The 16,172-nt window shown below is 33.0% G+C and overlaps 1 protein-coding gene across 8 annotated transcripts in view; it reads left to right on the top strand.

The window, feature by feature from the left end:
• Col24a1 (collagen type XXIV alpha 1 chain) overlaps positions 1–16,172 on the top strand; it is a 304,025-nt gene that overhangs the window by 164,421 nt on the left and 123,432 nt on the right. For all 8 annotated transcript variants that reach the window (XM_019209372.2, XM_019209374.2, XM_019209375.2 and 5 more), the window contains 6 exons: positions 569–622; positions 1,754–1,807; positions 3,092–3,145; positions 15,490–15,543; positions 15,954–15,998; positions 16,081–16,125. In XM_019209372.2, coding sequence (XP_019064917.1) covers positions 569–622; positions 1,754–1,807; positions 3,092–3,145; positions 15,490–15,543; positions 15,954–15,998; positions 16,081–16,125 — 306 coding nt within the window. The remainder of the gene's footprint in view (positions 1–568; positions 623–1,753; positions 1,808–3,091; positions 3,146–15,489; positions 15,544–15,953; positions 15,999–16,080; positions 16,126–16,172) is intronic.

The raw sequence follows: 16,172 nt of genomic DNA, 5'->3' as shown, positions 1-16,172 counted from the left end.
CTGGGAACTTTAATGTGAATCAGTTTAATCTTTTTCATCTGCTAAAGCAGATTTAATTGTCATAATCTGCCAGAATTATTTCTGTGGTGCTTATTTACAGTAGATAGGCTATAGAAATAAATTTGTTCAGTGGCTATATAGATTAGCTAATTTTCAGTATGCTTTGATACTTTATTCTCAAACTTTGTATATTGCATAAAACTGTAAGCATTTATACCTAAAAAAAATCTTCCACATGGTACTTGCTTAATATTATGTCTTGTTTATCCATGATTTATATTTTCTTAATTTTAATAAGACATTTAGCATTTTTCCTTGAAGATGTCTTTAAGAGAATTTTATTATATTAAAAGTCGCAATTTTAGTGCTCCCTGCGGCAGCACATATACTAAAAAGTCGCAATTTTAGAGTAAAAAGGCAAATTTTCAAAATTTAAAAAATCATTGAAAAATTAGGACAAGATATGTACATATGGAGTGATTCTAACAATTTTCCTTTCTAGCTTTAGCTCAATCGTTACTCATTAACACGATTCAATGTTACCTTCTTTTCTTTATTGTTTTAAAAGGGAGATCGTGGAAGTCCAGGGTCCCTGGGTCTGCAGGGAGAGAAGGGTATTATGGTAAGAGCTCAGTGATTTGAAAAATGTTTCCAAAGCACATAATAAAATTAAGATATTTTATAGATAGAATTCCCTCAAATAGAATTTAAATAAGTAAAATAAAGCTATTTCATAATTAATTTCCTTTAACATTTTGTTTTAACTAGAAATATTACATGGCACCAAGGTACCAAAAAGATACAAATGAGATGACTTGATCAAATGATTGTGTAGTTTTAGAAGGATCAAACCACAGTAAATGAGCTATAATGAATTAAAAAGAAAATTCAATTATAATCCACTTACGTACCACTTGTAGTTTATGTGACATATATCATCATCACTCTTCAAGAGTTTGTGATCATACGTTAATCTTTGGCACTTCAATGTTTAGAACCCAGAAATCATTCTCTTAGCTCTTTGAGATAGTAACAGCTGACATTTTTTTTTATTTAGCTTCCCTATTTTGGTTTATTATATAGTTTCTAAGTGTGAGAAACTAAAATGAATGGTTATTATCAGTAAAGTCACAAACATGAATCACAAAACAAAGGGGATGTTGGATAGAGCTAAATACTGTCTACAAATTCATTTTACCTGTTATTGCTCAGTTTTAATTCTTACATTTATCAAGAAAGCTATATAAGTTTTTTTAGCTATCACCTGTTTCTGTAAGCTTGTAAACTTAACATACACATAGAACAAATCAAATTTAAGGTATTCTCAGAACTAACATTAATACTAAAGAGTGTGTGGTCCTTCTACAGTTTGACAGCCTAGAGCATTTGAGCACATTCATTTTTCTTATTTGTGGAATCCCTTCGCCTCTTTGAAAAGTGTATGATTTCATAATCTGTGACATACACCTGTGAATAAGATAATCTGCAGAAAGATGAAGTGAATGGTCTTTTTTTTAATAAACAGTGACTCTACCTCACAAATTTTATTGAAGGCAAAGAACTTCGAATAAATGGTTCTATAATTTTTTTATTTTCATAGTCTTTCTGCAGAATATTTCCTATGGCCTCTTGTATCTTGGATAGAAGAGGCAGATCTTAGTAAATTATCTTTTTAGTTACTATTTATAATTCACTAGTTTGTCTTCAGTGCAAATAATTGGCTTTATGTCTTTCTCTTGGACTTAAATCATAGGGATATCCAGGTCTTCCTGGGGTTCCAGGACCTGTGGGACTATTGGGATTACCTGTGAGTACAGAATATACTTTATGATCCCTTCTCAATTGTCTGTTTCACTTTAAATTCTTCACTTTTGTGCTATCTTTATTTCATTGAAAACAAGTCATGTGTAAAGTAGTGGTGACTGTTTCTCTCCCAGACTATATAAAATCATCTGGAATATGTCATGGTATCTTGAATTTCCTCACACTTGGTATATTAGTCAATTTCAGTTTTGTTAACTAAATTGGAAAATATTGAAACTTTACACTAAATCACAGATAAGAAAACAGGATCAGTGATCAAGACTAAAATTGAGGCCAAATATTTGATAAACAAATCACAAGCATAAATTTAGGCATTTTTTCTTAGAATTTTGTAATTATTCTCAACCAGTTAAAGTTCATAGGAAATGTACCTGAGTGGAAAGGAGGGAAGGGAAATGGGGAAAAAACAAGAACCAAGATATAGCATGTACAGGTACAAAATCCCAATGATGAATGTGATCACAATGTATACCTAAAATGTACCAATAAACGTAATGAATTTAAAAAATTACAGAGATTAGTCTGGAGCACAGTTGCCAGCCTTGTTACTCACATAAAAAATAAATAAATCTGAAGTTCCTAAGGTTCAGTATATTTTTTCTCTTTTTTTGGACTGGGGATGGCACCACTGAGATATCCCCTGGCCCTTGGGTTCAGTATATTTTTATCTACCTAATATTTAATGATAAATAAACTTCATTTTCTAATTAAGCCTTTACTGAAGATGAAGTATAAAAATAATTCATTGTAATTGATGATAAATAGAATTTAAGTTCTACTACAAGCTATTTCTTGTAACATGTTAATTTGCAACATTTTTTATTTTTCATAGTTTCAGAACAGAAATCTATTTTCATCTGACAGGATTATCATAATTGCCTAGATTAATGGTAAAGCAATCTTACAGTGATAAGTATTGCTTCTCAATGGGCCAGATGGATTGCACTGGTCTAACTGGTTAGTAGTGTCTCCTCACCCTGTCACTCCGTGTATGTCCCTCCCTAAAGTTCCTTGGTTAGTGAATATGAAAAGCTTTATGTTCTTTGTTCATACCAAATGACTTTTTTTTCCAAATAATTGAATATGTCAAGATAAGAATATTTGTGGATTAAAGCATGCTATTTAATAATTAATATTTTAAGGCAGTTAATCAATTTTATTTTTAAAATTTCTAAGGCAAATTTTCTGTTATATGAAGGTTTTTCATTACTATTCTGATAACTTTCCTATGAATTCCCTAACCGATTTTTTAATTTGCAACATGTAGGGTCATGTGGGGGCCAGAGGACCACCTGGGAGTCCAGGTCCTAAAGGACAAAGAGTAAGTAATAAAATGGGAAAAGAACATTGAACTAAAAAAAATAATACTTCATAATAATAAGAACTCAAAAATAGCTCCATACTTTCTAGAATTATGCTTAGATATGTTTAGTTTTTCTTTTGTATTTATTAGATGAACTCCTTATATTAATTGAAATAAGATAAATCATTTTTAATTTAAAATTATACTTCACTAGGTGTGGTGATTTGCACCTATAATCCCAGCATTTGGGAGGCTGAAGCAGGATTGTGAATTTGAGGCCAGCCTGGGTTACATAGCAGGTTGAAGGCAAGCAGGGACTATGTAGCAAGACTTTGTCTCCAAAAAATGAATAAATAAAATATAACAAATCATATTTATAATTTTTATCTGCATAACTATCTCATATAGACTTGATTTTTCTGATTACCAACCCAAGTTCCATTCTTTGGGGGAATTGTAATTGTGCAGATTGTTAAATAAATTATTTTTCTATTTATAACAGACTTGAAAAGCAAGGAAAAATATAACAAAATAAGAACAGTAAGAAATAGAATGAAGGTTAAAAATGAGTAAGTTTATTAAATTGTAAATCATCGACATTATATTCATTATTACCTAATAATAATGCACACGGTATTAAATGAGAAAAATCTTTTTCTCTTCAAGTTGTCATTTAAATGTTAAATACTTTTAGGTGAGGCAAGGGTTACTGGGGAGTAAACCCAAATTTCCACTTTGAAATACCAATGGCAACTCTCATTTCATGTCCTGTGTTTTAAGTGAAAATTAAAGAGAGTAAAGCATTCTTCATTATTATTTCTTTCTGAAAAACTGTTTTCCTCCCTGGAATCAGATTTACAGACTATAAATAACCCTACTGGATATTTTAGCCTAAATGAGATTAAAAATAAGACCAAAATGCTAATAGAGGATTTGTACCCAGTGTCATTTAGTTGTTTGTAGCCTGCATTCAATAAATACATCAAGTCAAATGAGTTTATTAGACTGTATGAATCATAGAAAAGTTTAGGCAGCTTTGTGTTAGAAGAGAAAGGAGAAATACTTCTGCCTCTTATTAATTAACATAGGTCTTACTGACTATTCATGCAGAAGCTATGAGACAATCACAGTACATGCTGAGACACTTGAACTATCTCATGAAGTCATAACGGAAAGTTCATTTGTTCAACTGTTTTCTAACCTCACAATGATCCGTGTGTAAATTATGACTCTTTCCTGATTTGTCTGCCCTCAACTCTCATATCTCAAATGGTTTACTTTATTTTTATCTTCCGAATACATTTTACTTATTCTCTTCAAAGTGACCTTCCATAATTTTTAAAATTTTTATTCAAGGGTTTCCAAGCAGTGAACGTGTTTTAGAAATAAAGACTATTATTAGGGGAAAGAGAGGGAGGGATTTCTTTAGTGGAATATTTTAAGCAACCAATGGACACTTGGAAAAAAGGTACCAAAGAAAGAATGTAGTATTGGGAATTTCACTGTGATAGTCATCTTGTATTTTCACTTTTACTTCTTCACTTTTCAGTGTCTTTTCCACGACGACTGTGATCCCAGTATCCCAAACTCATGCTTCCTAACATTTTTTCATTCACCAAAAATGAGAATACTGTATATCCTATTGAGATAAATGGCTGGGGCTGTTGTGTTCACCCCTTCTCTGCCAAAATAAAGGCTGAAGTCAAGTTTTTCAGCACACTTGTAATCTCTTCTTGGTACACATCCATCAAGGGAAACTGAAGGGAAACTCTTCTATAGGCACATTTGTCATAAGACCACGCGAAGAACTATCATGGTTATATGCCCCTGTTCTGTCTGTGATTCGTGTTGTTACCAGAAGACTACATGAACATGATGAGCAGTAGGACTACTATTCCACAAAGATTCTGCCTGCCCTTCTGCTTCTTGTTTACCTATATATCCAACATATATGATGTTTACTAATTTCACAGATTTTCAAACACTGTACCAGTGCTGTGAAGGACTCAAAATGAACTACTCCACGATCTAGATCACATGGATTTTACAGTTTAATGACACATAGTCCAGTGGCTCTTAAAGTATTATGCAATACTGACATTTTTCCAGAGAAAAAGGAGAGTCAAGTCAGCAACAATGTCCTGCGAACTCAATAAACAACCTAAACACACTAGTACCGTGAAGGTTTTGCTAACCTATTTTGAAGGCTGTAGATCCTGCCTCTTACACAGCTGAAAAAGACAAAATTGGCTGAAAATACTCCTTTTATAGACCTTAGTTGGGAGACAAGTCATAAGTTTAAAATATTCTTTTACATACTGTTTTTTTACCTGCTACATTTAATGAAGAACAGCTAAGTGAAATAAAATAATTGAATCTACCAAAGGCAATGAATATAATACACAAATTATATCACTTATGTGGACAATATAGGCTAACATATTCTCTACACCTGTACAGGAAAGATAGTGGCTTACTTTGTCGGGTCCCTGAGAATCAGCCCATCCTCAGCTGCTGCCCCTCATCTGCTCATTTGATTCTTGACACACTTTAAAACATCTGATCTTTCGGTATTTCACATATATACCATGTCCATCTATACCATGCCTGAACAGAAGAGATGACTCATATGACAAAGTTAGCTTCATCTTCCCACCTGCCTATGAATTGAGCCTTTGGTCAAGAGATAGCTTTAAATTGTGTATTCTTTTTCTGATGTGTGGTATAGAAAAATACAACTGAGCAACTTGTAATTCTGACTCTTTTGCTTGAGATTCAAGTGGATGACAAAGATTAAAATACTGTATTAGGTGAGGTTTTTAGGAAAGAAGTAAAAATGGATATGAGTAAAATTTCTGAATTTTGGACCATATATCGTATAGGGTAAAGAATATACACCATTTAGGGTGAAACAGCCATCAGTAGTATTTGCATAAGATTCGGTGTTGGGTATTACCTGGCTCTCACTAAGTGCACAGCAAAGTTCCCTCTGTTGTTTATTCCTCTAGAAAGAAAGTTTATAAGAAACTTTTCCCTCAAATTACTGATAATGTTAGTTTTATTTAATGCAACATTTTGTTCCGGCTGTGAAAATCAAGAACTATGAAAGAATTGCTGTCTCATTAGCATGTGAGTGACTTAAAATTAATAGAATGATCGTGCAAAGATAGACACATGCAGTTAAAGGAAATACAAATACACGAGTCAGGCCGGGATTTAGCTCAGTGGCGCCACCGCCTGCCTCACAAGCGCAAGGTCCCAAGTTGATCCCCGGTACCAAATGAATGAATGAATGAATGAATGTTACATGGACATTTGTTCTCGTACTAAAGGCTGTCTCTTCCATTCAAAGATACTTACACTGTCATAATTTATTACAGAGGTCCTAGATATGGCTTGGAGTCCTCATAAAAGTCTTCCTAAGTAAATAAGTGTGCAATATATATGTTAATATTTTAATCAATTGTTTCTTTTAATTTTAGCATTAGGTAAAATGGCGATACTGTCTTCTGTCATATAATGCATTTAAGATTAAGTTGAGCATTCATTAATTAGGATAACTTTTAAGATTATTGCCTGCCTGTTAAGTAGTTGCTATTTTACATGCTTAGTTAGTAGCTAAACTGTCAGACTTTTATTCCAGTTTTGAGAACTCACTACAGTACTAGCTCAGTAGAAACAACTTTAGCTTTCTTAAGAAGATAAAAAATAAGATTAGATTTCCCAGTTAGCCAGTTTACCTTCTCCAAGAGAATATCCACGAGATATCCTGGAGATATTTTTAAAGTTATTTTAAAATAATAATGTCATACCAAAATAAGGGATTATAATACTATTTGTCTAATTTTCTTAGAGCTTATCATAAGCTTATTTTTCTCTTAGGAATCAAAACACATATATACACTAAGCAGTAGAATAAATTCTACAACCAGTATCAGAGTGAAGCTTGCAGACGCTAATAAAACTGAACCTTTAATTAACTAGCTTACTCTTGCCTGAAGTATACAGAGTAACAGCATTTCCTAGAGTTCTGACAGCCTTAAAGCCTTAGCCAGCAACTCTAGGCTTTATGATCTCTAATTAATGCAATTTCATTAATTTAGCCTTTTTAAACTAAATGTGATTATTTTTATCACTGTAGGCCAAAAAAAATCTCTTCTTCATAGTCCTCGCTTAGAAAATAAAATAATGTGAAGTATTCTTCAAAGTTAAAGTATTTAAAATGTAAAACACTGTGAGTACTTAATTTTAGAAAGAGCAAGTATAATAATTGGCGTTTCACTTGTGAATGTTTAAGAATCATTTGTAAACACCTGCTACATTTCAGTTCTTCCATTCCAGCCTGAATTTATTTGTTAGTAAAGTTAATCTTTATTTCATTTGAACATTTTAAAAAATTACAAACTTAACATAGCACAATTATTCAAAACTGTCTTTGAACATCTAAAGTTAGACAATTGATTTAACATCTATGGACTTTAGCTGCTTCACTATTTTATTTATTTTTTTAGTTGCTTCATTTTAAAGAGTAATGTTGGTGCTAGTTCAAGCCATGACACTATGTGCAAGGACAAGAAACTGGCAAATGATTATGACACATGCTCTAGTTACATATAGCCTTTTCTACCTCTATATCAAGGCAGCCACTGAATCTTTCATCCAACAGATGAAACTCATCTGCCATCTTTGAACAAACTGTCTATTTTCTTAAAACTTATTTCTCTGTATCTAGGGAGCCTTTTGAAGCTTTTGTCCTTATGGCTGCTGCCATTTAACCTTACAATGACTTCTGTCACTAGCCTTGGCTATTTCTGCCTCGTTGTGATCTACAATTGAACTCATTATCTTCCATGACTATTCCTTCTCTACTCCAACACACTTACATTTCTCTTTTTTATTAACACATTAATTGTACATAATAATGGTATTCAGTGTAGTATCTCCATGTATTTATAAATTATGCACTGATCATATCCAATTACTTTTTCTACCTCTATCTAGTAATCAGTAGTAACCTGCCTTCAGTTTGCCTTTAAAATTTTCTGCATATGAGAGAGAATATGTGGTACTTGTCTTTCTGTGTCTGGCTTATTTCGTATAATATATTGTCTTCCAGTTCTATTTATTGTGTTACATATGGCAGGGTTTCAATATTTATGGCTCCATATATATTCTTTCTTTACTCATTCATCTGCTGGTGGGCATCTAAGCTGTTTCTGTTCCTTAGCTATTGTGAATAATATTATAATAATCACGAGCATGCAGGAATATCTTTGATATGCTGATTTTATTTCCTTTGGCTATATACCCAGGTGTGCAATAAATGGGACATATGTTAAGTTTTATTTTTGGTTTGTTGAAGAGCCTCTATACTTTTCTCCATAGTGGCTGTACTGATTTATATTCCCAAAATCAGTGTATGAGTTCCTTTTTCTTCTCAAGCTTGCCATCATTTGTGATTTGTTTATATCATAGCCATTCTAACTAGAGTGAGATGGTATCTCACTGTAGTTTTGATTTGTATTTCCCTGAGGACTAATGACACTCGGAAGCTTTTCATATGTTTATTGGCAATTTGTACTCTTTTTGAATAACGACTATTCTGGTCATTTGCCCATTTTGAAGTGGATTACATATTATTTTTTTTTACTTGTTTATAAGTTATGTGTATTAACTCTGTCAGATGAAATGATTAAGTTTTTTGAGTTTATGTTATAGATTACTCTGCCAGATAAATAGTTGGAAAATATTTTTTCCTATTCTATACATTGTCTCTGCACTCTGTTAATCACTTCCTTTCCTGTACATAAGCTTTTTAGCTCGATGTAACCACATTTGTCAAATTTGCTTTTATTTCCTGTGTCTTGGGGGTACTATTCAGAAAGTTATTCCCTGTAGGAATGCCTTGAATTGTTCCTTCTATGTTTGCTTTTAGAAGTTTCAGAGTTTCAGGTCTTACATTTCTATTTTGATCCATTCTAACTTGATGTGTGTACTGGATAAGAGGTGTCAAGATTCAATCTGCATGTGGATATCCAGTTTTCCCAGTACCATCTACTGAAGAGGCTGTAGATGCAGGGGTTTATTTCTGGGATTTTTATTCTATTATAGTCTATGTATCTGTTTTTATGCTGATATCATGCTGTTTTCATTAATATGGCTTATGGTATGACTTGACATCAGGTATTGTAGTGCCTCCAACTTTGCTCTTTTTGCTTAAAATTGCTTTGGTTATCTGTGTCGTTTGTTCTTTTTGATGAATTTTAGAATTTTTTTCCCTAATCTATGAAGAATGTCATTAGTTTTTTATGGGAATTACATTGAATCTATAGATCATTTTGCATAGAACGGAAATTTTAAACAATGTTAATTCTTCAAATTCATGATCATACTTGGTCTTTCCATCTTTTTATGTCTTCAATTTCTTTAATGTCTATATTGTGTGTTTCATCATTGAGGTCTTTGACTTCCTTGGTTAAGTTTACACCTGGCTATTTTATATTTGTTGTAGCTCTTCTGAATGGGATTATTTTCATGATTTTTTTCAACAAATTCATTATTGGTATATTGGAGAGCTACTGGTTTCGTATACTGATTTTTGTATCTTGCTATTTTACTAAATTCATACATTGGTCATAATAAAGTTTTACATTTTCTCTGTATAGAATCATATTGTTTGCAAACACCTAATTTGATTTCCTCCTTTTCTTTTGTATGGCTTGATTCTTTTTATCTCATAACTGCTCTGCCTAAAACTTCTAGTAGTATTATTTGAGTAAGAAAACTGAGAGTAAGTAGCCTGTCTTTATTCTGATCTTAGAGAAAATGCTTTCAGCTTGTCTCCATTTAGTAGGATGCTGGCTAATGGTTTATCATATACAGGCTTAATTATTTTGTGGTATAAATCTTCTATACCTACTTTGTTAAGGGCTTTTATCATGAAACGATGTTGACTTTAATCAACTGCATTTTCTACAGGTATTGAAAGAATCGTATTATTTTTATCCTTCATTCTGTTAGTGGGATGTATTACAGTTGTTGATTTGCATGTGTTGAGCAATCCTTCCATTCCTAAAATGAAACCAACTTGATCTTTTTGATATGCTGTTGAATAATTTGATTTGCTAATATTTTATTGAGGATTTTTACATCTATGTTCATCAGGAATATTAGTCTGTAGGTTTCTTTGTTGTTAGTATTATTATATCCTTGTCAGATATTGGTAACAGTATAATGCTATCATCATAGAATGAGTTTGGTTGTTTGTTGTTTTTTTTTTCCTCATTGAGTTTATTGGTACTTTTTTTGTGTGTGTGGGACTGGGGATCAAACTCAGGTCCTTGCGCTTGTGAGGCAGGCAGAGAAACCACTGAGCTAAATCCCCAGCCCTATTGGTACTTTTTAGGTATACAGTACAGTTACATTCGTCATTGGGATATTGTACTTTTACATGACAGGTCTTGGTTCTCATTTTTTTCCCTTACCCCTGCCTTCCCTTCACTCCCTCCTCCCTTCCCTATTTAAATACTTTATTTCCATTTTATCATTTTCTCAGATCATTTTTTTCTTTTCCCTTATTTCCTTTCCCCTACCCCTCCCACTTCTCCTACACTTTTAGCCCTTTTCTTCCTATTTCACATTGTCAATTATACCATTAGGATCTTATATACAATTATAGTTTTTCACACCAGAGAAACTATTTGGTATTTACACATGTGACTTATTTATTTCACTTGAGTATGACCTCAATATGCATCCATTTTCCTATGAATGACATAATTTCTCATTCTTTATGGCTGAGTAGTATTCCATTTTATATAAAAACCACATCTTCTTTATCCAGTCTCCAGCTGCATGGGCAAATGGGCTGTTTCCAAGTTTTAGCTATTACAAACTGTACCAATATAAATATGGCGTGCAAATATCTCTCTGATGTGATTCTTTTAATTGTTTTGGAAAGATATCCAACAGAGGGATGGCTGGGTCAAATGGAACCTCTAATCCTAGTTCTTTGAAGTATCTCGATATTGATTTCCACAGTGCTTGCAACAGTCTGCACTCGCACCAATAATGGAGAAGGGTTCCTTTCTCCCCACAACACCACCAACATTTGTTATTGTTTGATTTCTTGATCTCAGCCATTCTTTGTGGGGTGAGGTGGAATCTGTGTTCTTTTCATCTCCATCTCTCCAATGACCAGTGATGTGGAACATTTTTTCTTATGTTTATTTGCTGCTTTTACTTCTTTGCCTGAGAAATGTATGTTCATTTCAGATGCCCATTTTTGAATCGGGTCTTTATGTTTGGGGGGCCTGATTTTTTTGAGTTCCTTACATATTCTAGATGATAGTCCTTCGTCTGAGGAGCAGCTGGTAAAAATATTTTCTGACATTGTAGGTTGTCTCTTAGTTCTGTTGATGGTTTCTTTTGCAGTGCAGGAGCTTTTTAAAAAGTTGAGATCCCAGTTGTTGATTCTTTATTCTAGTTCCTGTGCTACTGAGGATTTATTCATAAAGTGTTTTCCTATGCCAATGTCTTCAAGAGTTCTGCCTAACTTATCTTCCAGCAAATTTAGTGTCTCTTTTTTAATATTTAGATCTATAATCAACTTGGATTTTAGTTTAGTTCATGGTGAAAGATAAGGGTCTAGTTTTAATCTGTGGAAGGTTGAAATCCAGTTTTTCCAACACCATTTATTAAAGAGGCTATCTTTCCTCCAGCAAGGATGATTGGCTCCTTTGTCAAAGATGAGGTAGTTGAGTACATCTGGAGTTGTCTCTGTATCTTCCAATCTATTCCACTGGTCCTCAGGTCTGTTTCTTTGCCAGTACCATGCTGTTTTAATCACAGTGGCTTTGTAGCATAGTTTCAAATTGGGAATTGTTATACCTGCTGCCATGTCTCTGTTGCCTAGGATGGCTTTTGCTATTCTAGGTCTCTTCTGGTTTCAAATGAATTTTTGGATTATTTTTTCTAGTTCTGTGAAATATACTGTTCGAATTTTAGTGGGCATTGCATTGAATCTGTATAGCAGTTTTGGTAGTATGGCCATTTCCACTATGTTGATTCTTCTTACCCTAATTGTTTCCCTAATTTCTCTCTCAGTGAGTCTGTTATTTGTGTACAAGAAGGCTATTGATTTTTGAGTGTTGACCTTGTATCCAGCTACTCTGCTGAAAGTGTCAATTAAGTCTAGAAGTCTTTTGATGGAATTTTTTGGGTCTTCAATGTAGAGTATCATATCATCAGCAAATAATGACAGTTTAACTTCTCCCTTTCCTATCTTTATTGCTTTGATTTCTTTTCTTGTCTAGTTGCTGTGGCTAATATTTCCAGAACCATATTGAAAAGGAGTGGTAATAATGGGCATCCTTGTCTTGTTCCTGATTTTAACGTGAAGGATTTCAGTTTTTGACCATTTAATATGATGTTGGCTGTTGGTTTTTCATAGATAGCCTTTATTAAGTTGAGATATAGACCATCTATTCCAATTTTTGGCAGGGTTTTATCATGAATGGGTGTTGAATTTTGTCAAATGCTTTTTCTGCATCTATTTAGAGGATCCTATGGTTTTTGTTCTTGACTCTGTTAATATAGTGTATTACATTTTTTGATTTATTTATGTTGAACCATCCTTGCAACTCTGGAATAAATCCGACATGGTTAGGGTGTGTGATCTTCTTGATGATCCTCTGTATTGTTTGCCAGTATCTTATTAAGGATTTTTGCATCTATGTTTTTTAAGGAGACTCTAATTCTTTTTTTTAGTTTGGTCTTTGCCTGGTTTGGAAAGGTAGTTCTCTCCATTTCAATTCTATGAAATACTTTGAGAAACATTGTCATTAGGTCTTTAAAAAGTTGATAAAATTCACTAGTGAAGCCATCTGCTTTGTTAAGAAACATTTTTATTACTGATTCAATCTCATTACATTTTATTGTTCTATTCCAGTTTTTAATGTCCCCTTGATAAATTTTGTAAGTTGTATGTATCCAGAAATCTATACATTTTTTATATTTTCCAGTTTTTTCATATACAGTCTTTCAAAATAATCTCTAATGGTCTTTTGCATTTGTGTAGTATTGGTTGTGATGCCTGGTTTTCCATCTTTAATTTATTTGGATCTTTGCTCTGTTTTTTCTTTTTGTTGTTGTAGTTGTTGTTGTTTGGCTATACTAAGGATTTGCTGATTCCATTTATCTTTACAAAGAACCAGTTGTTCATTTTACTGACTTTTTTTTTTTACTCTTTTATTTCTGCTCTGATCTTATTTTCTCCTTCCTACAAACTTTGAGTTTCATTTTAACTTGCTGTTCTAAGTTAGATGCATCATTAGGTCACATATTTAAAATCTTTTTTTTTTTAGTGTAGGCACTTAGGGTTTTTATATCTGAAATGTCTCCCAAAAGCCTCATGTGTTCAGAGCTTTGGCTTTTGGAAAGTGATTGAGTGATGAGGATGCTATATCTATCAGTAGGTTATTTCACTGACGTGTTCATACCCAAAGGTTCTGTTAGGAGGTGGGGCCTTGATGGAAAAGGAGTATCACTGTGGGTATAAACCAAAGAGTATATCTCCTTCTCTGACTCCTCCCTTCACACACTACTTTCTGGACATGGTAAAATAAGCAGTTTTTCTCTGCCAGATCTTTCCACCATATCTTTTCTGCCTTGGTGCAGACTGTAGTGAATCCTCTGAAAACCATAAATCAAAACAAAACTCTCCTGCCTTAAATTGTGGATATCAGGTATTTTGTTCCAGATAAAGAAAGTAACTAACACAGCACTTATTGTCATAAACTTACTGTCAACTACTGCTTTTGCTGTATCCCACAGATTGTATTATGTTGTGTCTCAATTTTGTTTTGTTTCAAGAGATTTTTTTAAATTTTCATTCTAACTTCCTTCTTGACCCACTGTTCATCAAAAAATGTTTTGGGAGTTAGGTGTAGCTCAATGATAAGAGTGCTTGCCTAGCATATAGGAGGCTTCAGTAAATTAGACTAAAATTTAGTTTTATAGACTTTAACTGGAAAATATAACAGAGAAGAGTTGTGAACAGATTATGGATTACCTTGAATACAAACGGAGAAATTATAGGTCTGCAGCTATGGCTTTCATTTTAATAGGACCAGTGGGGCTATAGATCTTCAAGGAATGTGAGTGATCATTCCAAACCCATGAATGTACCCCACAATCAAGGAATGCAATTATCTTTAGAATATGGGAGGAAACAGTTCTATTATAGTAAGCAGTTTTTAATGATATAAAACTACCAAAGTTTATGTCCGATGAAGTATAAGAAAAGGCACTGAAGCCTTGGGGACTCTTACAAATCCGTAGGTTGTACTGGGAGAGTTGTATCACTTCTCTGACAGAAATCTTCTAGCATTCCTCACTGCCAAGTGACTTAAATGTAAACCCCAGTCCTTCATCTTTTAAATCCCAGTGGTCTTTTCCATATTTATTTCTTAATATTTCTATACATGTAATCAGTACTCTGGCAAAACTATTTTTTCATTCTTTGTGTCTTTATTTCATGCCTCTGTCTCCTTTTTTTTATAAAGTTGCTCTATCTTGAGTTTTTTCTATTTCGAGTAAGTCCATGAGAACTTCCAATTGCCAAAAAGATATCTTCATCCCCTTTACAAGCATGCCAAGGTTATCAGCATCTTTGAATCCTCCTTTTGGCCCTTGGCATGCCTACTTCTACCTGTTTTAGAGTCACCTATGTAATTTATTTTTCATTCTATAAGCTTTATAATGAAGAAACTTTCTCATAATTATGTATTATTATACCACTTAATATGATTCTTTGCTACAATAGATGTTCACTTAGAGGCTGTAGAATTTAATTAAGCTGTGTCTCTGCCATCTTCTAGCAATTGTTGTCTAGTAGTGCATATCAGGTACAATACCTAGTAATGTGAGAAGAAAGATACCATTCTAAAAATATGAAACTTATGACTATTTAGATGAACATACAGGCCACTTTTAAATAAATTTATAGTTACTTTAAGAATAAATCTAGCTGACTGCTAAGTTAATAATAAAGTAGACAAAATACACAAATAATAAACATAATTACAGGCTCCTTAACAACTATAAAAAGCTATTTTGTAGTCATTTGATTTAATATGTGGCCTAAAACTTTTTGAAAAGCATTGGTTTGATTCTCTCATACAAAGAAGTGCAATAATATACTCAGCTATATTCTTTTCTGTTGTTAGGGCATAAAAGAGATTATGACCAGGAGATTGTCAATTACAGCAGAACACAGTATTTTTATTTGTAATAATACATGATAATTTCACAAAAGTGGAGAACATTTCAAATTAACAATAGGATATTAATTCTACCACTAGGGACCAAGAGGACCAGATGGTCTCCCAGGGGAACAAGGTATACAAGGTGCCAAGGTAATCACTGATTTTCTTAATTTCATATGCAGTAAAATTTTATGGTGCCTATATATTCTACCTTCCAAAAAATCATATATCACCTTAGAAATTTATAGTTCTATGGGGAGGGGAGGAGGGGGTGAAGGGAAGGCAGGGACAAGGGGAAAAAAATGAGAATCAAGACCTATCATGTAAAGGTACAGGATCCCAATAATGAATGTAACTGTATTATATACCTAGATTGTACCAATAAACTCAATAAAAAGAAAAAAAAAAGAAATGTATAGTTCTAAATTTTATCTAATTTTATGCATGCAACATAAAGTTTTTACCACATTACCACACGTAACAAATTTTCTGTTTGTGAATTAATGTTAATATATGTAAAACTATAATTTATATTATTACTAATTCACCTTCTTTGTTAGGGTGAAAAAGGAAATAAAGGAAAAAGAGGCTCTCATGGTATCGTGGTAAGAAATAAAAGAATTTCGATTGTTTCTTCTGTTATTTTGAGAGGGGGTTACTTGACCTACACATCTTTATCTTGTGTAGGGTAAGACTGGAAACCCTGGAGAGAGAGGAGTTGAAGGAAAACCAGTAAGTAATTAGAAAATAATAATTATATGAGTAATTGTTATCTGTGT

Source organism: Fukomys damarensis, unplaced genomic scaffold (assembly GCF_012274545.1).
Source record: "Fukomys damarensis isolate Sample0158 unplaced genomic scaffold, DMR_v1.0_HiC HiC_scaffold_33, whole genome shotgun sequence".
In the NCBI taxonomy this organism is placed as follows: Eukaryota; Metazoa; Chordata; class Mammalia; order Rodentia; family Bathyergidae; genus Fukomys; species Fukomys damarensis.
Note: the sequence above shows the minus strand (reverse complement) of the source record. Positions and strands in the feature narration are given on the sequence as shown.